General features: G+C 46.3%; 1 protein-coding gene across 2 annotated transcripts in view; it reads left to right on the forward strand.

The window, feature by feature from the left end:
• Positions 1 to 16,809, forward strand: part of LPIN1 (lipin 1) — a 153,249-nt gene extending 136,440 nt beyond the window's left edge. For both annotated transcript variants that reach the window (XM_012438849.3, XM_012438850.3), the window contains 4 exons: positions 5,012 to 5,164; positions 9,005 to 9,119; positions 9,938 to 10,041; positions 14,068 to 16,809. In XM_012438849.3, the coding sequence (XP_012294272.2) occupies positions 5,012 to 5,164; positions 9,005 to 9,119; positions 9,938 to 10,041; positions 14,068 to 14,227 (532 nt within the window). In that variant the 3' untranslated portion in view covers positions 14,228 to 16,809. The remainder of the gene's footprint in view (positions 1 to 5,011; positions 5,165 to 9,004; positions 9,120 to 9,937; positions 10,042 to 14,067) is intronic.
• The last annotated feature ends 5,188 nt before the right edge of the window (positions 16,810 to 21,997 follow it).

A 21,997-nucleotide genomic window follows, 5' to 3' on the forward strand; every position in this document is an offset into this window, starting at 1 on the left:
CCACGCCCAGCTAATTTTGTGTTTTTAGTAGAGTCGGGTTTCACCATGTTGACCAGGCTGGTTTCAAACTCCTGACCTCAGGTGATCTGCCCACCTTGGACTCCCAAAGTGCCGGGATTACAGGCGCGAGTCACCTAGATATTTTTACTTCTCCTGCCCGCAGCAGTTATTTCTTTCATGTCAGCACTTCTTTGTTTATTGCACTCATCGCTCTCTGCCAGCAGGAGATAGGATGATGCGGTAAATAGAAGGTCTGATCAGGAGTCAGGGGCCAGGATCCCAGCAGCTGTTAGCTCACCCTGGGCCCTGGGACCGAGTACCTTCCCCAGTCTGCGCTTTGGTTTCTTCTTCTGTAAAATGAGGAGATTAGGCTACATGATCCCTGAGGTCACTGCTAACCCAGGAATGCTCTGCTCCTGGGTTGTGTGGATTGCACAAGGGCATATGTTGTTTTTCCAAGCCAAACCTCAGCCCAAACTCAGAGGGCTCTGCTAGACTCTGGTTGCACTAGGAGCTGTCCTAGGTGCCATTGAGGGTGCTGAGCAGTCTCTCCATTCAAGAAGCTTGTGGTCTTGTGGGAGGAGACACTTAGGGCTCCCTGTAATAAGCAGCGAGGGGCAGGTCGAGTGAGAAAGATGCTGGATTTATTGGACATACGTCAAGGAGAAGTTAATTTTGATTGGCCAGAGGTGTCAGAGGAGGCCCCTGTGAGAAGGTGGGGCTCAGCTGAGTCTCCACGGAGGAGCAGGGTTTCAGAGGAGAGGAAAGCTCAGCACAGGTGGAAGTAGGAGCGAGAGGGGAGGCCAGGAGATTAGCAGGTGCTGGGTGGGCTTGGAGGCTCTGGTGCAGACGACGGGGTGGGTAAAATATGAAGCAGGAAAGTAGGCAGGAGCCAGGCTGCAGAGGGCCTGGGAGGCTACTCACCAAGCCTGAGTGGGGCTGAGCCTTCCTTTCTCAAGGTGGCTGGTGACCCTCTCTCTCTTTAGGACAGCAAATGAGGCCACAGAGTCCCTTTTCTCTACAGAAGTGGCTCTCAACTGACAGACATATGGCAGTGTCTGGAGATGCTTTAATGGACATAACTGGGTGTGCTATTGACCCTTTAGAGGGTGGAAGCCAGGGATGGTGCTGAATATGCGATGACGTGGCATTGTGGGGCCTCGCTCCCCAACACACACTCATCCCGTCTCAGATATTAGTGTCGAGAAACTCCAGTCTAGAAGCTTATCTTGCAAAATGCTCCCAAAGGTAATCTTCGCAAACTATCTCACTCTTCCTGAGTGAGTGTCGTAAGAGGGATGCAGAGATAGGACAGAAGGAGAAAACTATGTGTATCAAGCCTGGGCACGGATTCCTCTTTTTTTTTTTACTGCTCTGGTGTTCCTCCAGAGCCATGTTCCAGTTGCTGAGAATGCCAGAGGAGCAAGCGAGATGGGTGTGCGTATCGCACCTTTATCCACTGGCATGTCCTACCCCAGGGTCCCTCCTGTCCTGCCGGGTAATTGCTGGTTTTCCCCAAGCACTCTGCTTCTGTGGGGCAGGGCTGTGCCGTGCCTGTGGGGACTCCAATCCTTCATGCAGCCTGGCACAGGAGTGCTCAGTGAGTGAGTGTGCATTGAAGGAAAGATGGAAGGAGCCTGCAGGTTGAGCAGGGACTTGGGCTGGGCCGGCCTGTGGGGCATGTCCTGCCACTGGCTGTCCTTCTGAGTGAGGGGTCCTCCCCGTGAGGGATGCCATGGAGACTTAGTGCTGCCTGAGCATCTGGTGGGGCACTTGTTGGCATTGGAGACAGCTTTCGTTGAAGGCAGGAGGAAAGGCTCTTCCACCGGCAAGCATTTTCCCCATTAGGTCACCTTGAGCTGGCTTTCCAGCCAAGTGTAGTTCCGCAAGCATGCTGGCATGCCGACAGTAACTCAGTGGCGTGGCCCAACTGTGAAGTGTATGTGACAATCAGGTTCTGAGTGAGATTAGCATCTTCCATCTCTGCAAGTGGCAGCTTTTAGGACTTTGAAGTGAAGAGCTATACATGGAAATAGTGATTTCTTTTTAAAGATTATATTAATTAGACTGCTAAAATACAAAGATGTTTAGAAGTTAAAAAGATTGGCCAGGTGCGGTGGCTCACACCTGTAATCCCAGCACTTTGGGAGGTGAGGCGGGTGGGCGGATCATAAGGTCAAGAGATGGAGACCATCCTGGCCAACATGGTGAAACCCAGTCTCTATTAAAAATACAAAAAATTAGCTGCACATGGTGGTTTGTACCTGTAGTCCCAGCTACTTGGGAGGCTGAGGCAGGAGAATTGCTTGAACTTGGCTGATGGACGTTGTGGTGAGCGAGATCACACCATTGCACTCCAGCCTGGTGACAGAGCGAGACTCTGTCTCCAAAAGAAAAAGAGAGGAAAAAAAATTAAAAAGATATTTTGATTTTCAGATACATCCCTGTATTCCAGACAAGCTCGTATTTCTAGATTCTTTTTGTCTTAAAACTTTCCCATTTCTTACTTTTAAAGAATGTATTATTGAGCATTTCTTGAAACAAGTCCATTGGCCGTTATAAAATATTCATGGCAGGGCAATACATTGGATAGGAAGTGGGTAGCTTATTCACTCATTCAGCAAATATTCACTGTCTGCTACATGCCAAGCACTGTTTTTGGCACTGGGGTTGTAGCAAAGAATGGGACAAAGTCCCTGTCCCCTGGAGTTTATGGATGAATGAGAGATGCAGTTGACAAGGGACTATAACGTCATGTTAGTGATCAGTGCTAGGAAGAGAGGGAAGGCAGAGCGAGGGCCAGTGCCTGGGTGAGGAGTGGGGGTACTTGTGTTTCATCACGTCGGGGAGGTCAAGGGAAGGGCCTTCTGGGGAGGTGGGATCCAGCAGAGACCTAGAAGAGGTGAAGGTGTGTGCAGTCCCTGCAGATTGGGGGAACGGCGCCCCAGGCAGGAGGAACGGCATGGGCAATTGCCAGCGCAGATGAGCGTGGTGAGCTGGAAGAAGCATAGGAACACCTGTGTGGCTTCCCAGGAGTGAGGAGTCGGACAGTCATCGCAGATGGGGTTGGGGTTGGAGACAAAGGTAGGGTGCAGGTCTTCTTGGTCTCACAGGCCACGATGAAGGCTTTGGATGATGCCTGCGAGAGGTGGCAGCCTCGGGAGGGCTCTGAGTGTGAGTGGGCTACAATTTACATTTTCTTAGAGCACCACACAGAGTCAGGATAGCAGCAGGGAGGTCATTCAAGATTGTCCCAGCAATGGAGGCCAGGAGCCGTGCAGTGTGGACGTGGTGGGAGCACTGGGTGGTGCCGAGAGGCGGTGTCTGGGGTGGAGCAGAGAGGACCTGCTGATTGGATGGCGTCGGGGCTGAGGGCAGGTAGACACCAACGGGGCCCCTGAGGGTTTGACTTCACACCGGGTTAGGAGAGCACCACTGGCTGCTTGCCACTTGCAGCAGAGGTCCCCGAGGAGTCTTGGGGTGACTTGGGGAGGAGCTGTGGCAGTGTGTTTGGTTTTGGAGGTACCCAGTTTGAAGTGCGATGAGTACCGTGGGGTCCACAGTGGGCGTGTCCTGCACGGTGGGTATAATGTGGAGTTCATAGTGGCCTGCAGCTTGGGAGAGGGGTCTGGGCAGGGTCGGTGCATTTGGGAGATATCAGTGTATAGATGGTATTTTAAAATGTTTGAATAATTTATTTTACTCAGTCTAATGTTAATATTCAAAACGATATCACTTAGACATGTAATCAATATGAAAATGATTAATGAAACATATACCTTCTGTTTTTTTATAATAGACTTCGAAACTTGGGATATATTTTATACTTACAGCACATCTCATTCTAGACCCTAAATTGTTGATGGTTGATAAAAGTGAAATGGAGTCCTGCTAATGCAGTAAAGTTGCGTTCAATAGAATAGTGTATGTTGCTTCAGTGTACATATGGCATTTAGAGCCGTGGAAGTGGGTGAGATCCCCAGATCCTCTAGAGTGTGGGGGGGGGTGCAGAGAGATGAGGCCTGAGACCCTGGGCGCTTGTGTTTTTTGAGGCTGGCAGAGCCGATGGGAGCAGTCGAGCCACCGTGTCTGGGAAGGGGTGGCTGCTGAGGAGGAGACCACCCAGACACCGTGGCGGCCTGGGAGCTGAGAGACTCAAGTGCTCTGGAAAAAGGAATGAGTCCCTGAGGCAGATGCATCTGGGAGGTCCTTTCCAAAAGAGTTGGGAGTTGACACCTGGGTTTGGAAAGATGCACATCGTAGGTGACCTGTGCAGGGGCAGCAAGGAATGGAACGAGAGAATGAGAGTCTGCTTGGAGTGTGAGGAGAGGAAGGAAAGTGAAGAAGCGGACTCAATGCCTATACACAGCTCTTTGGAAGAACTTTGCTACAAAGGGGAACAGAGAAATGGGGTCTTAGCCAGAGAGAGACTAAGGACGTTTTGGCACACGTGCGTGCGTGCGTGCGTGGTGTATGTGTGTGGTTGTTTTGTCTTGGTTTGTTTTTAGGATGAAATGAGAGACTGCAGAATATTTACATGCCGATGTGAATTATCTGAAAGAGGGGGAATCTGATGTGGTGTGTGTAGGGGCGAATGAACCGAATGCTGAAGCAAAGCGTGTGACTTGGCAGGCGGCTGTGGACCTGTTGCAGGGGCTCTGGCCAAGAGCTCGGACCAGGGGGAGTTCGAAGGGCTCAAGAGCAGGCAGGTGAGCCAGTTTCATCCATCCGAACCTCAGTTTCCATAGCAGTAAAACCCAGGGAAAACACTCACCCAGCCATGTTCTCCTGAGGATTAAACAAAGTGGGGAATGCAAAAGCGCTTAGTGAATTCCAGTGGAAGGTATTTAAGCTTATTTCTCCATCACAAGCAAGATTTTGTAGAATGTGGACTTTTGTATGTGGGGGAAGTTGAAACAGTGCCATTCTTACAAAACAGGGATCAGGATCTGTGAATGCAAAAAGGTTCCGTATCTGATGCCATGAAATGTGAATGTTTTATGTCTTTCAGAAACGGATATAAGTTTCTTTACTGCTCTGCCCGTGCCATCGGGATGGCGGACATGACGCGGGGCTACCTGCACTGGGTCAACGAGAGGGGCACAGTGCTGCCCCAGGGGCCCCTGCTGCTCAGCCCCAGCAGCCTTTTCTCCGCTCTGCACAGGTACCAGCCCTGCTCCCTACAGCTACACTTGGGGGCCTGTTCCAGCCGTCTCTCTTTCTCACTGTGAGTTTTGTAAGAAGAGCCTCCTCACTGGTCTTCTCCAACCAGTATCCATGCTGCATAGCAGGCGCCGGAAAAATCATTCCAAACGCAGGTCCGCAACCACATTGGCCCCTCGTGGCTCTTGGGCCAAAGTCCAGATTCAGGAGCTCGGCGATTGGTGGCTCCTCTCCGGTCCCTACATCTCAGTCTGTGTCCCCCAGACCACTGCCTCTGCTTGGAGCCTTTGCACATGCTGTTCCCCTCTTTTTGGGTTGCTCTCCTGCTCCATCTCTCCTTGAGTGGCCTGGATGAATCTTAATGGCCCTTGGACAATCAACATCTGTCTCATCTCATTAGGGATCCTTAAGTGGCCCATCTACCAACTGCCATCGTCCACCTGGCCTTCAACACCCATCATACTTGTGGTTTTCTGTCTTAGAGTTCTGGAAACACTATTCATTTTAAGGGTCCTCTAACAGACCACTAGCCAATTTCTGATTACCTTCCTGCCTTCACCTACTGGGCCATATCAAGGTAGCTAAACCATGGAAGGAAACACTGGGCATGCCTGTAGTTGGAGGCCCAGGGCAATTCACTAGACACCTGGCAAAGCAAAATCTACTGTGGTTGACCATGGGACATTGGTCCCTGCTAAAGGCTGATTATAAGTATCACAGACTTGGTCTTTATGAATGTCATTGGTGTGATTCCACCTGAATTTGAAGACCAGATGAACTGCTTGCTGCTGCTAATCATGCAAACGATGGAAAAATCTAGCTGGGCCCCAAATGCCTCATTGATTCTTGTGTATTTTCCTTTAGCTCTACAGGTACCTCTTCCGTCATGGCATTGTTTTGTGTAAGCAGCAGCTTTTCTCCTGTAGTAAAAGATCTCAGATTGAGACATGCATGTTCTCGGGGAGAAAAGTCAGGAACAACCTAGTGTATTTCAAGTCCTCAGAGTTTTCACGACAGCATTGATCTCAATAGAAATCCTGATATTTTAATGCAGTTGTGTCCCTAAGCTATGCTGACAATGTGCAACAAGCCATTCATCAGCCTGTGTTAAGTAGTAAGGCTTTGCTAGGCTAAGCAAAAAGTCACACCATTACGCTGACATCCTACCACTAACAATAAAGTTAAAGTGATCCTTTTCATTTCCTTATTTAAATATCATCGTCCAAGGTATATTGCTTTTTCCCTGGGAGGAATTATTTAAAGAGCCCTAACTCTCATTGTTTGTATGTCCTCTTGGAAGGCCAAGGTGCTCCTGTGACAAATTGCCACCAGCCTGGTCCTTCTCAGGGCTGCTGTCAAGCCAAAGCCATTCCATGTGCTGGCTGTCCTGTGGAGTTCTCTAGAATTGCTGGCTAGGTCTTCCCTAACACAAATGACCTTCCTTTTTTTTTTTAAAGTTCTGGGATACATGTGCAGAATGTGCAGGTTCGTTACATAGGTATACATGTGCCATGGTGGTTTGCTGCAACTATCAACCTGTCATCCAGGTTTTAAGCCCCTCGTGCATTAGTTGCATTAGGTATTTGTCCTAATGCTCTCCCTCCTCTTGCTCCCCACTCCCCACTCCCCGACAGGCCCCAGTGTGTGATGTTCCCCTCCCTGTGTCCAGGTATTCTCACTGTTCAGCTCCCACTTACGAGCGAGAACATGTGGTGTTTGGTTTTCTGTTCTGTGTTAGTTTGCTGAGAATGATGGCTTCCAGCTTCGTCCACGTCCCTGCAAAGGACATGAGCTCATTCTTTTTTTTATGGCTGCGTAGTATTCTGTGGTGTGTAACTGCCACATTTTCTTTATCCAGTCTATTATTGATGGGCACACAAATGACATTCCTTGGCACAACTCTTTAACCGGGTGCAGTTCTGATTCTACTGCTGGGTTTGAATTAGGATGAAGCAGAGGAATGTAGTGGGTGGATATGTGTGTGGTGCAATTGGCAAAAGCAAGCTCTCAGCACAGGATGGCGATCACTTAGCCTTTGTTCCTTAGCCTTTTCCCAGTTTACAGCTTTTAATGAAAATAAACTTAGTTTTATGTCGTTGAACATACTGTTTCCTCTGTAGTGTGTGCTTTTTGTGTATTAACAAAGTCTGACCTGTGGGCATGAAGACAGTCCTCCTGGATTTTATCTGAAGGTGTTGCTTTCACATGGATTTATTTAGAGTAAAGTTGTGGTACATTTTATTTTACTTTTTCCTATATGGATATTCATTTGTCCCAGCACCACTTTTCAAAAAGACTGTCCTGTCCTTGCTGCTCCGAGATGCTACTGTGGTCATAAAGCAAGTGTCTGTAAACGGGTGGTTCTGTTTTGGGGCTTTTTGTTTTGTTCTATTGACAAAGGCCTGGACAGATTGGCCAATGCCATAGTGTCCCAGTTCCCACAGCTGCAGAGGCTCCTCACCTTCCCAGCATCAGAAGTGCTAGGCCTGGCTTTCTGCTCATCCTCGGAGTTTCATCAAAACATACAAAACTCTGTTGTGAGTTGTACTGAAATTGCTGTGAATCTGTAAAGCAATTTAGGAAGAATTAATATCTCAAAATTATACTGGATCTTCCAATTCAAGAGTACTGTCGATTTCTTCATTTCTTTAGGTCTTTCCTAATATATTTCAGCCATGAATTTTAGCCATGGCGATCTGGCACATCTGTTAGGTTTATTCCTAGACATTTGATATTTTAAAATTTGATTTAAAATACCATTTACACAATTACCTTTTCTGCTTGTTTCTGATGCATGAACATGCAATTTTTGTACATTTTTTTTTGTATATTGACTTGTTAACCTTATTAGTCTTATTAATTCTGGTAATTCATGTGTAGGTTCATCTTTTAATGTTCATATTTGTTTTTTGTGATGACAGTTTTTTCCCCGAATTCTTTCTAATACGTATAACTTTTATTTATTTTTCTTACTTTATTGCACAGGTAGGATGGGCCATACAGCAGTGAATTGACATGCTGATGCAGACCACCATGATTTTAACTGTTAATAAGATGTTCACTGTAGGTTTTTTCAGTATTCCCTTCTGTTCCTGGTTGGAGTTTCCATCTGGATTAGATGTTAAATTGTATCAAATGCCTCCTTTTAAATTTAAATATATATATATATATATTTTATGCATTTTTATATATTTTATATATATTTATGTATTAAATATATATATGTATTTTAATTTAAGTTGGGAGGTAACTGGTTTCAGATATCCATTTTGTATCTATTAAGATGATCATGTTTTCTCTTTTAACCTGATAATGTGTTATATTAATTTTAAATATTAAATTGCTATTTCATTCCTGGAATAAACCCAGCTTTTATACGTTGCTATAATTTGCATACACACACACACACACACACACACACACATATCTATGTATATATATATTTTTAGAATTTTTACACTTATATTCACAAAGGAGATGGGTCCACACTTTGCTCACACTTTTCTGTTTTAGGTTTTGTTTTTAAGGTTATGCTAGCCTCATCAAATTAATTTGGAGATGTTCCTTTTTGTTTTTAATGCTCTGTCATTCTTTGTTCCCTGGATGATCAGAATTCTTGTTGAAATGGTTCATCCTTAGAGTTTTCTTTGTAGAAAGACTTGGAAGTATGGGTTCACCTTCCATCTCGTGCTTTTCTGGGATGTCTTAACTGCCTGACACATATTAAACTTTTGAGGGTTTGAGTTTTCCTACTGTTGTGGCAGCTTTGTCAGCTAAAAATAGTTTGATGCTAAAGGAAGCATAGCCTCTCATGTTAATCTATTATTTATTTGTTTAACAGAGAAGTGATTGAAAAGAAGCCAGAAAAGTTTAAAGTCCAGTGTCTGACAGACATCAAAAACCTGTTTTTCCCCAATACGGAACCCTTTTATGCTGCTTTTGGAAACCGCCCGGCTGTAAGTAGTAGATAGGGTATAGAAGAACCCTTGAAATGACTGCCTTTTCTGGTTGCTGTCATCTGAAAGCCCCATCCTAGAACTGTATGTAGAGTCAGATTCTCATCCTAGAAGCAGCAGCCTGGTGAAGAACCACTTGCCCACATCTAAAGGCAAGAGGATTACAAATTATCTTATGGCCTCCAGGCTTCTTTGAAGGTTTGCAAGTGGGTCAAAGCTTGAGATGTGGGACTTAAAACTCCAAATTCCAAATTACTCATTAGAGCAGTAAAGCAAGAACATTTAATTGGATTTGGTTCTTTCTACCAGAAAAGAACCGCAAAATTAGTCCTAACCATGATGGCGAATTCAGCATCTCAAGTTTGAAGAGTCTAGTATTGTCTGATATCATGAAAGAAGTGCTTTGAGGTTTTGCATGTATTGCCCAAATTTACTGGAAAGCTAATTATTCTAGAGATTATAGTTGGGTACTAATTGCTCCATGGGAAAACGCTACTTTTGAAAGTTTTGACAGATTTTCATGAAGTAGGAAAATGGGTCAGAGAATGACCTGAAGGAACATTAGAATTGCGGGGGATAGGCTAGAGGTTGTCTTTTCTTTAACTCAGACCTTGTCAGTTGAGAGAATTCAGACCCAGAAAGCAAATCTAATTGAATAGTTTCCCATCAAAGGATATTCTTTTCACTGTACCACTTTGAGGTAGAGCTCTGGTTAATGAAAATTTGCGATGTCATCAAATCAGAAATACCATGTACGTGTTTTTACAATGAAATCTTTTTTTCTAATGAACGCTTTAAATCACCTTTACTAAATATAGGATGTGTATTCATACAAGCAAGTAGGAGTGTCTTTGAACAGAATATTTACCGTCAACCCTAAAGGAGAGCTGGTACAGGAGCATGCGAAGACCAACATCTCGTCGTGAGTGTTGTCCACGTTTTATGTGATCATTCTGTCAGTTTCACTGTTTTAACGTGGCACCCCATGCTTTGCAGTGTACCTTATCTCCTTGGCTGCCTATAGGTTAATGTCTAATTCTTATCAAGAAAAAATATATTTCAACTCCTTGTATTTTGTCCAGAACGTAATTTTTAGACAACTGAAATTAAATCAGATCCCCTCTGAGTCTAAAATTTTAAACTCGTGGTTAGATTCTGCTACAGAATGGAATTGAATGAATTTGAAAACTAGTAGTTTTTTTTTGCCAAGTTAGGTTTGAAAGCCTAGAATGTGAATGAGAAATGTAACCAAACTGAAACATGTGAAGCTATATTTAAAGATGAGAAACTGTATATCTCTTCACATACCAAATGTTTCTTACCAGAAACATTGCTGTGTAATTGTTAAGAACTCCCCTCATATTTTTGGTCAAAGCCCACTTTTCCTGAGTTGGTGGGCTAAATGGGATTACTTTTTCTAATGAGGCATCCTTGTGTGCTTAGAATCACTCCTTTTTTTTTTGATATGGAGTTTTGCCCTTGTTGCCCAGGCTGGAGTGCAATAATGGCATGATCTTGACTCACCACAACTTCTGCCTCCTGGGTTAAAGTGATTTTCCTGCCTCAGCCTCCCCAGTAGCTGGGATTACAGGCATGCGCCACTACGCCTGACTAATTTTGTATTTTTAGTAGAGATGGGGTTTCTCCATGTTGGTCAGGCTGGTCTTGAACTCTTGACCTCAGGTGATCCTCCTGCCTTGGCCTCCCAAAGTACTGGGATTACAGGCATTAGCCACCGTACCTGGCTTAGAATCACTCTTGATTTTATCCTGTTCCCCTTGGGTTCCTGACTTCTTAGAATGGAGAGTACTTCCTCATTCCATGTTGTGAGGAGGTTGGCCCACTGGGTGACATCAGCCCAGGCAGACATGTGTCTTCCTGCCTTGTCCCTTTCAGGGACTTCACCTCTTCTGGTCTGCTCTGTGCAGACCTGGAAAAGAGCCTTGGGCCTTAGTGACCCCAGAGAACCTGATGGGGTCCTCTTTATCTGGAGGAGTTGGAGGGGGAGTTTGGTTCTAGGAGATTCCTGTGGATTGGTTTCCTCCATGTAGCTCCCGTGGTTTTAGACAGATAGAGAGCTAAGTTCTCTCTAGGGCAGATTTTCACTTTCAAGGTGGTCCTCACACCAGTTGGATTCTAATTGAGTGTCAGTAGGGCAGTTCCAGGCTAACAGGAGTCCTGGTGCCCCACAAGACTCCTCTAACCCTACAGCCATGCCATTATCCAAGCAGTCCTCAAGGTATATGCAGAAAGAGGGGAGGATGGAGCCAAGGCCCTGTTCCCTCCTGCAGAAGGCGAGTCAGTGTCAGGCTGCTTCCCGATTGGACGAGAAACAGCAGAGCTTCATTCCTTTCTTAACCCTTCCTTGTGGTTTCTGCCCCGTCCATTGTTCTAAGTGGCCGACTGTGACAATGTCTCATTCCCAGTCCTCCCTCATTCCCCAGACTGGAGAGGACCTAGTGGGTTTCTGTTTAGGATCTGTGTTAAAGTCTGTTTTCATGCTGCTAATAAAGACATGGACCCAAGGCTGGGTAATTTATACAGGAAAAAAGATTTTGGCCAGGTGTGGTGGCTCACACCTGTAATCCCAGCACTTTGGGAGGCTGAAGTGGGCAGATTACCTGAGGTCAGGAGTTTGAGACCAGCCTGACAAACATGGTAAAACCCCGTCTCTACTAAAAATACAAAAATTAGCTGACCATGGCGGCATGCACTTGTAATCCCAGCTACTCTGGAGGCTGAGGCAGGAGAATCACTTGAACCCAGAGGTGGAGATGGCAGTGAGCCAAGGTCACATCACTGCACTCCAGCCCGGGTGACAGAGCGAGACTCAGTCTTAAAAAAAGAAAAAGGGGAGGCCTCAAGATCATGGTGGAAGGCAAGGAGAAACAAGTCACATCTTACATGGATGGCAGCAGGCAGAAAGAGAGCTCGTGCAGGGAACTCCCCCGTATAAGACCAAATGATCTCATGTGACTTACTAACTATCATGAGAACAGCATGGGAAAGATGCCCCATGATTCCGTTACCTCCCACTGGGCCCCTCCCACAACACATGGGAATTCAAGATGAGACTTGGGTGGGGACATCAGGATCAAAAGTAACTTTCAACCATTGAGACACTGTCCAGGAATGGGAAGTGGCAGGTCTTGCCATGAGGTGCAGGGAAAGAGGGACTCCAGCATTGGAGAGGGTTTGGCTAGGTGGCCTCTGAGGTCATTGCATTGACTGAGGCCCTAGGGTTGAAATGCACACCTCGCCCGTGGCTTGGCCTAGGGTGGGGCTCTGCAGACTTTCTGTCATTTTACACCTGGACTGGAGGTGGGGTTGTTCCTGAGAGAGAGTAACTTTCCTCCCCCAGGAAGCACACATTTCTCTGGGACTGAACTTGGAATAGCTGTTTCTGAGCCAAGTAGGTGCTTGCCCTTCAGAAATGGGACAGTCATCTGAAATGTCTTCAGATGGATGGGGCCACACAGGGGAGCAGCTCAGTTCTTTCTCCCTTGCATCTGTGAGTGACTGTGCATGAGCTCTGCCTGCTCCGGAGGAGCCCCGCACATGGAGGTCGGTCTCAGGAAGGCGTGCAGCTGGAACTCAGCCTGGCGCTCAGAGCATGTGAGAGTTCCAGTGCCCACCGCAGCCTTGCAGTCAAGCCTGCAGGGAGGGGCCCTCCTGCCGCAGCCACAAACCTCAGACAAATAAGCCTTAAAACCGGGAGGTATTTTAAAAATCTGTCTGTTTGTTTGAATCCCCAGGAAAGACATAACTCTTGGTTTTGAATTAAGAGACATCATTTTCCCATTTTGTGCAAGCACACAGTTTCTCATAAGTCGTTCAGAGGTCCTTTATTAAATACACACACTCAGCCTTATTTAATACATTACTTTATACCTCAGAACATGCGAATTCTTGAGATTTGGATTTTGAAAGTTCCTTAGGTTCTTAGCAATTTGGAACTAGACAGGGATCAATGACAGTCAAGGGGGAATCTGGGGACGGCTGGCAGAGGGCTGGGTGTGTCATGGATATGGAGGTGCTTGGAGGTCTGAACATGGATATGCAACGTAGCAACTTTCTTTTCATAGTACAAGCCACAGAAACTAATACGCAACAGCTTTTTGGGCATGCAAAGAAAAGAGAGCAAGAGAACATTGTAGGGAGCATTGGGAAACCCTGCTGTAATTCAGCTCCACACACTATAAGGATGAAGGGCTCCGGGAGGGCAAGACATTTGTCCAAGGTTGCAGCCAGCGGGAGAGCCCAGGTCTCTTGACCGTCATGCCAGTTAGGGCTTTTTTCCCCAAGACATGTTGATAATTTGTTGTTTAGATACATTTGAGCACCCAGTATACATTATTTTAATGTTGCAATGTTATTTTATTTATTCTTAAAACTGTGGCATAGCTTTTATTTTCCTCCCTTTATGGTGGAGGAAATTGGCTTAGAGAGGTTACGCCATTTGCCCAAGATCATGCAGCTAGTAAATGGCAGAGCTGAAGGTCACGTCAGTCTCCTTAACTCCGGACCCAGCTCCTTTTCACTATGCAATGAAGCAATCTCTATCTGGTGCTCCAAAGATGTGCCTTGTCTGTGATTCTTCCCCCGATGTCCCTAATGTGACCCCTGCAGCAGGCACCGTCCCTTGGTCATGCTGACATCCTCCTGCCTTCTTTTCCTCGGCTGTCTCCCCTTTATCTGTCCTTCAGGTAAAGTCAGGTCCCACCCACCTCTTGCCCAGAGCCTCCTCTGACACCTCCTTTGCATACCCTTCATTTTTGTCTCTCGTTTCCAATTCATCAATAACAAATTATTCTAGAATGACTTCGGTCATGTGAATCAGTAGGTGGTCCGCTCCTTGGGGTTGTAGCTCTCTCTTGACTTCTGCGTGCAGCCCTGGGTGCGTAGCTGGTGTCGCTCAGTGGCCGTGACGATGTCCCTTTCCTTCCAGGTACGTCAGGCTCTGTGAAGTGGTTGACCACATTTTCCCATTGCTGAAAAGAAGCCATTCTTCAGACTTTCCCTGCTCGGATACCTTCAGTAACTTCACCTTTTGGAGAGAGCCACTGCCACCTTTCGAAAACCAGGACATTCATTCTGCCTCCTCATAAAATGTCCCAAGCAGCCTCTTGCCAGCAAGTGCAGAGCCTGGTGGTCACCCATTAAAAGATAGTTCTCCCCAGAGCGCACAGCTCCAGCTGGGAGCCTGACGCATGCCATTTGCCTGACAGCAGAGAGAGTTGAGAAGTATTTCTCCCCTGCCCCACCCCAGGGGGAATGTTTCTAAGCGAGATAGGAAGGGAGTACTTTCTAGGCGAGGAATTGGGTGCATTTGTACCGTGAAAAGCATTCCTCAGTTGTGGCTGAATGCCGGTTACCACCTTTCCAGCCTGCCCCAGCAAGTAGCTGTTGGTTCATGTGCAGCTTGGGCCGGTGAAACCGAGGAAGAAGGTGGCTGTCTGAGGGCTGTCCCTGCCTAGGACAGGGTCAGTCGAGGAACGCCAGATGTGTACGGTTATTGGCAAAGTAGGGGGCACATTTTCATTATAGCGATGTTAGTGCCGCCACCTTCTGAACACAGCGGGGAAGGCAAGTGAAGGCTCACGTGACCTGGATCTGAGTCTCCGATGGGAATCCAGGCGCCACCGGGTCCAGGCCTGGCCTCAGATTTGGCCTTATGGATGGGCCCCTTGCGGTGTTTGCTGACTAGTCTCATGTTTAGGTGATAAGTTTTTCTGTAATTCCATTGGTTAATGATAGCCTATTTAATTGGCATATCTCCCCCTATTATTTTTTGTGGCTCAAGGCCGGAATATTTATGCCTTAACGTATCAATGGCAGACATTTTATTTAGAATGCGGTTTGTCTAGCTCTTGGCAACTTTGTAACGCCTTGGATGAAAATGATAGCAAATATTACTAAGGTGGTATTTTGAGTGAGTTGGACACTGTCGGCTTCCTTCCATCCAGCAAGGTGGTGCTGAAGACGTGGACTTGAGCGCACTTACGCCAAATGCGAACGATACCAACTCCTATCGGGAGCTCACCAAAGAAACTGGTTGGTTTTAAGAAAATAGTTTCAAGAAGTTAAAATATATTCTTTGTAGATATTATTTATTGTTTTACTCTGCTTAGGTTACTGTGATAGGCATTTTAGTCATATTCTTTCTTTGATATATTTAATATATCAAATACCACTGTCATTGATACATTAAAAAGATAATCTGTGTTAGACTATTCAAAGGGCCTTATTCTCTCTTTCTCATAGACTGACCTTCTTTGGGAATTTATGAGTCATTTCTTTTCCTTAGCTTTTTCCACTCAAATTAAGGGCAAGTGAAAAGGTAATAATTTGAGTGGCATTCTTTAAGCCGACAGAATGTGATTCTTTTACTTGTTTATTACACCGGCTTATGGAGAAAACCATTTGAAAAGTATAAGAATTATTTTGGTAAAAGATTTTGCTTTACTTTTCGAAGCATTATTTTTTTAAAGAGTGTTTTACTCTAACGACTGAAACATTTTCCTATTTAAATTTCATCGTTAGAGTTACAGGAGGCAAAAAATGGAACGGTTGAATGCAATTTTACTCTTTCTGTGAAAGAAAATCCACAGAGTCGTTGCCTCCGTTCTAGTGGTGGGCTCTGTTAGCATCGACTGCCTTTGCCGAATGGTTCATATGGACACACAAAGGCAAACCCGGATCTGCCATTGATTGCAGATTTCTGTAGAAACGGATGTGCATGCGCAGATTCCCTTTTGGAGATATTAAAAATAATTTAAAATAGTCCTGCCTGAGGTTGCAGTGAGCCGAGATCTCACCACTGCACTCCAGCCTGGGCGACAGACTCCTCAAAAAAAAAAAAAATAGTCCTGCCTTAACTAACTCCTCTGCACTTGTTCACTAGTAACCTAAGGAGGGTATATTCATTCTTCATGCAATGAGGGTATTTTCGAGTGAATTTTAACTGCTCATGTTGGCCTGCAAAGGTTCACACAGTTTCTCCTTTGCTCCTGGGAGGAACTTTGGCTGCGAGAATGGGGTGATGTATCCCTCAATGCCGTTCACCTCCGAGCGACCCTCTGCAGCAGTGCGCTCCCCAGGTGGATTTTCAGATCATGCAGTTTTGGACTCTGAATTTTGAGGTACCTTAAACTTCCACATCACTGCACCCTGAAACAAAGCATGTCTTCCAGAAAGTCACACTCTCAGATCTGTGTCAAGTTCAGTGTGAGCCCTAGCGAGGCCGGCTTCTGAAAATGAGATTGTCAATGGGCTGCACTCACGCATATGCAAGTTGATTTATCTCTGTGTACATGACTATAACCCAGTGACGCTGAGGTCATGTGCTGGAATGCTGTATTTGGACCACACATTTCAAAGTTGCCCTATGGAAATGAATCACACCTAGTGACGAGTCTTCCAATGTTTGTCACCTGTGATGAAGAAAAATACATATACCTGGCATAGAGAAAAACATATACCTGGTACATTGGAGAAAAATAATTATACTTTCAAAGAGACTTCCCTTGGCAGTTTTAGGTTTGGATCACCGCTGCAAGCACATTTGATTCACATTTGGTCTGTATTTGTGTATGCTGGTGCAATGATAAAAATCACTGTCATACTTCGCTGTGTTGCACTGGATGCAAAGTTAGAAAATAACTGCAATAAATGAGACCAATGAAAGACTTCTCTGAAAATCAGGCGTGTGAATTTTACATAGTTTTTGGTAAGTTATGAAGTTGTTGATTTTCTGGGGGGTGTAATCAAGCATATTCTAAAAATATATCTTCAGGCTATGAATTGTTCACGATTTGGAATATATGTTTTTTCCTGATGTTTTAGATTTAAATGTGTAAAAGACCAACCTTCTCTATGAACTTGGGAGGGACTGGAGGGATGAAGAGAGGAGCAGGCTGTACCCGGAGGCCCTCTCTGCCCTGGTGGGATGATTCAGGAGCAGGGAGGTTTCAGTCAAGTGAATTTCATGAAGTGCCTCCCAGGGCCTGGCCCAGAATCGGTGTTTAGCAGGTGGGGATTCCCCAACCTCACATCTGCTGTCCTCACTTTTTGGACCCTTCTTTGTGGTGTACCCCAGATTCGTTCTTCATTTTGAATGAATCAAAATCCTTGACTAGTCCAATCATATAAACTGAAAACTGTCATAATTCCTATTGATTTTACATGTCGATGTGGCGGGAGATTTCCTATTGATTTACCTGTGTCAGTCTAAGCATTTCTGGAATAAATGGAAAAGCATTGGCACCTAAAGGCAACATAGCTGGCCAAGATCCTAGGCCGAATTCCTAACAAAGCCCAAATCCAAGCAGTTCATCTCTAGGTGCCTGTAGAATTAATGCTTTTGCATCTTAAAAAACAAAACCTCATTTTGTTCAGCACCATCACGGATTTGTTCCAACTCTGACTTCAGTGTGTGGGCTCTTTTATCTATAAAATAAAGATTCGTCTAGACTGTTGTCTTGGGCCTGTCGATTCCCATGTGCTGGCGGAGCTCTGCGGGCAGCTCTCACGTGTGCAGGGGAAACGAGCTTGGGAGCTTGGATTTCCCCAGTGTCTCAGCTGTGATCGCCTGAATGTCTAAAATGCTTTATAGCCTGGTTCTCAAACACTGACACATTGACACTCTTGCAGTGAAGGCCAAGGAATGTTGACGATGGGGCCACTGGCCATCAGCATCGGAGGCCAGAGTGCCCTTTCCATGAAAAGGGAATGCACGTGGCCCTACTACAGCCCTGGAGGAAAGTTAAGTCAGCCACATCTTAAAAAATTAAAAAACTGGCTGCTAGAATAGAAACTTGGTGTGGCCTCATCCACTGCTCCAGGAGAAATTTGTCCCATCTCCACTCACATTTGTCTGCCTCTGCTCTTTTATTATTTAAAGACTGTTTTCTTATTTTTATTTTTTTGGGAGATAGGGTCTTGCTCTGTCACTCAGGCTGGAGTGCAGTGGTGCGATCATAGCTCACTGTAACCTTGAACTCCTGGGCTCAGGTGATCCTCCTGCCTCAGCCTCCAACTAGCCAAGACCACAGGCACATGCCACCACACCTGGCTAATTTTTGACCACTACCTTTTGTATTTTATATTTTATCTTCAGATCTAGTTGGGAGCAGCACTGTGCCCCATCTCTGCCTTAAACTAAGAGAAGGTGGTGAAAATGCCAGTGGGTTTTCTGCCTTTCTGCTTCCAACCCGTTTTTCAACTCCTGCTGCATCGAAGGTGGTGGTCAGTATCACTTCTGTTGCAAGCCAGGCAGAGGGGGCTTGGTACCCGAAGGAAACCAGAACCTGAGCAGACAGAAGCTGACCCCGGAAGTCAATGGGCCCAAATGGCCACCTGGGGGCACAATCGCTTTTGGTTTGGCAGCACAGCCTTAAAAAAAAAAAAGTCTCCGCTTTGACAAAGGCCCCTTCCCAGGTGGTGCTGGCCTTGGAGACCAGCCAGGCTGTGGATCCGACTTGTGAGGAGAGGGGGGAGTTCCTTAAGGGACTGTTTTGGTACCAACGTGGCTGCAGTTGGCACAGCCCAAGGTCAACAATAACTGACTGGAAAGGGAGCTGTCTGTGGCTGTGTTTGTTCAGGTCTAAAAACCATTTACATTTGTGCATCTCACAGTGGAGTCTGCAGTTCCAGCACTAGGGGACTTGTTAGAAATACAAATGCCTGGGGTCCTTACCCTAGACCTGCTGAATCTAACCGTGGACGAGGGACCGGGTTATCTGTTTTAAGGGGTCCTTCAGGAGATTCTGCTTCTCTTACAAGTTGGAGACGCAGGGTTTAAATGGTACAGCAGAGGCCCTGCCTCCTGCTCCCAGGTAGGCTCTCCTGTATTGCTCAGCTGGCTTCTGACTTTAATTCGGCCTGGCCAGAGCATCGCTCACTGCCCAGGGCTCGCACAGAGCTGCCGCAGGAGGGAAGCCCCTGGAAAGACTGTCTTCCCCACAGCCACTCCTGAAAAGGAGCTTGGAAACCCAGTATAGATGCTTACTTGAGTCACAAGGTGTCGTTGTGATCCTCTGATACGCAGCTTCCAGCCTGAGACACCTTCCCAGGGATCTCAGATGTGAGCGGCCCAGACTGGGAGGGGATTCCAGGCCATGCAGCCTGGAGCGTGTGTGTGGTGGGGGTGGGGGGATGGGGGGTGGGGTTTGGAGGGAAAGAGCGTGTGTGTGTGTGTGTGTGTGTGTGTGTGTGTGTGGTGGGGTTTGGAGGGTGTGTGTGTGTGTGGTGGGGTTTGGAGTGTGTGTGTGTGGTGGGGTTTGGAGTGTGTGTGTGTGTGGTGGGGTTTGGAGTGTGTGTGTGGTGGGGTTTGGAGGGTTTGTGTGTCTGTGCGGGGTTTGAAGGGTGTGTGTTGGGGGGGTTTGGAGGGTGTGTGTGTGTGTGTGTTGGGGTTTGGAGTGTGTGTGTGTGTGTTGGAGTTTGGAGGGTGTGTGTGTGTGTGGGGTGGGGTTTGGAGTGTGTGTGTGTGTGGTGGGGTTTGGAGTGTATGTGTGTGTGTGGGGGGGTGGGGTTTGGAGAGTGTGTGTGTGTGTGGTGGGGTTTGGAGTGTGTGTGTGTGTGTGTCTGTGGTGGAGTTTGGAGTGTGTGTGTGTGTGGTGGGGTTTGGAGGGTTTGTGTGTGCGGGGTTTGGAAGGTGTGTGTTTGGGGGGGTTTGGAGTGTGTGTGGGGTTTGGAGGGTGTGTGTGTGTGGTGGGGTTTGGAGTGTGTGTGTGTGTGGTGGGGTTTAGAGGGTTTGTGTGTCTGTGCGGGGTTTGAAGGGTGTGTGTTGGGGGGTTTGGAGGGTGTGTGTGTGGGGGGGGTTTGGAGTGTGTGTGTGAGTGTGTTCGGGTTTGGAGTGTGTGTGTGTGTTGGGGTTTGGAGGGGGGTGTGTGTGTGGTGGGGTTTAGAGGGTTTGTGTGTGCGGGGTTTGGAGTGTGTGTGTGTGGGGGAGTGGGGTTTGGAGGGTGTGTGTGGTGGGGTTTGGAGTGTGTGTGGGGTGGGGTTTGGAGGGTGTGTGTGTGTGGTGGGGTTTGGAGTGTGTGTGTGAGTGTGTTGGGGTTTGGAGTGTGTGTGTGGGGGGGTTTGGAGTGTGTGTGTGTGAGTGTGTTGGGGTTTGGAGTGTGTTTGTGTGTGTGGGGGTTTGGAGGGTGTGTGTGTGTGTGTGTGGTGGGGTTTGGAGTGTGTGTGGTGGGGTTTGGAGGGTGTGTGTTGGGTTTGGAGGGGGTGTGTGTGTGTGGTGGGGTTTGGAGTGTGTGTGTGTATGTGTGTGGTGGGGTTTGGAGTGTGTGTGTGTGTGTGTGGTGGGGTTTGGAGGGGGTGTGTGTGTGTGTGTGTGTCTGGGGTTTGGAGGGTGTGTGTGGTGGGGTTTGGAGGGCGTGTATGTGTGTGTGTGTGTGTGTGTGTGGTGCGGTTTGGAGTGTGTGTGTATGTGATGGGGTCTGGAGAGGGTCTGCATGTGAAGGAGAAGACCTGGGCTGTGCCCAGATTGCTAATGGCTCCCTTCCTCCCCCAAATCGTTGGAGCCTGGAGGTGCCTGTCCTGATGCCAGGATCTTTTCATTGGTGCAGGAAGTCCATTCAGCCCTGCATTGCTTTTAATGAGTTTTGCAAGCAAGTGGCCTCTTCCTGTGACTCATTCTGCCTTTTGTGCACCGGAGATTGTGGTTTTAAGTTTCACTTTGGAAAGTAACCACCACTTCTGCTGCTTTCTCCCTGTTGGAATCTGAACAAGTTACATTCATTTTGCAACAAAGAAATGTAAATGTAGGAGCCGCCAGTCATATTTCTGCTCTGATTGTAAAAACATCCTTTTCCGAGATGGTTGACAGAGCCAAGCTAAGAAGAAATGGTTTATATTTTCAAGTAACACATTCATCTGTGAACTCTGTATTTCCCTCTCCCCCATCCACCAGTTTTGCTTTTGTTCTTTGTCTTCTTGATTCATATTTCAGGGAGATCCTAAAAAAATAAACAGTGCTTGTTGATAAGCGAGGCGGTTAACCTCTAATTTATTGAAAGAGACTTCATTCTGGACAAAACTTTGTGCTTTTGCTTTCATGCAGCACATAGAGAATGACCATAGAGATAATTTCTTGTACAGTAAAATGTTTTTCCTCCGGACCTTCCACACAAATCCGCTTATGGTATCCGAATAGATGAATTTCTTAGGATTAGCGAGTATATATGTTAAGTGGACAAATACACATATTTTCCCTCAAATTTAATAATGCAGCCATCTTTAAAATGTTAGTGTTGAACTAAATTTTTTTACATAACTTTATTTAAATATGTACAAACATTAAACAGCAGTTCTTGTACCATTATAAAACCAAAATGCTTTTAAGTACAGACAAAACTATAGCGCTAATAGGTGGGGCGCAGGGACTCATGCCTGCAATGCCAGCATTTCGGGAGGCTGAGGTGGGTGGATCACTTGAGATAGGAGTTCGAGACAAGCCTGGCCAATATGGTGAAACCCTGGCTCTACCAAAAATGCAAAAATTAGCCGGGCATGGTGGCACGCACCTGTAATCCCAGCTACTTGGGAAGCTGAGGCAGGAGAATCACTTAAACCCGGGAGGCGGAGGTTGCAGGGAGCCGAGATTGCTCTACTGCACTCCAGCCTGGGCCACAGAGTGAGACTATGTCTCAAAAACAAAAACCAAAACAAAACTATAGCACTAATAGAGTTCAAATTGACATTGGTGGAAAGTGCTGATGTACTGAAGCTAGTGAAATGACGTTGGATTTGGGTTTATAATCAATATATCTGTATTTTTAGTGTCATTTGTCAACTTGATTCTTCTGACTTAAGCAAAATGGACCACCATTAAAATCATCATAACACTGACTTCTACAAAATGCAGTGACGAAAAAGTT

Source organism: Aotus nancymaae, unplaced genomic scaffold (genome assembly GCF_030222135.1).
Source record: "Aotus nancymaae isolate 86718 unplaced genomic scaffold, 86718_ANA_hifiasm-v0.15.2.pri h1tg000057l, whole genome shotgun sequence".
Classification (NCBI taxonomy): Eukaryota; Metazoa; Chordata; class Mammalia; order Primates; family Aotidae; genus Aotus; species Aotus nancymaae.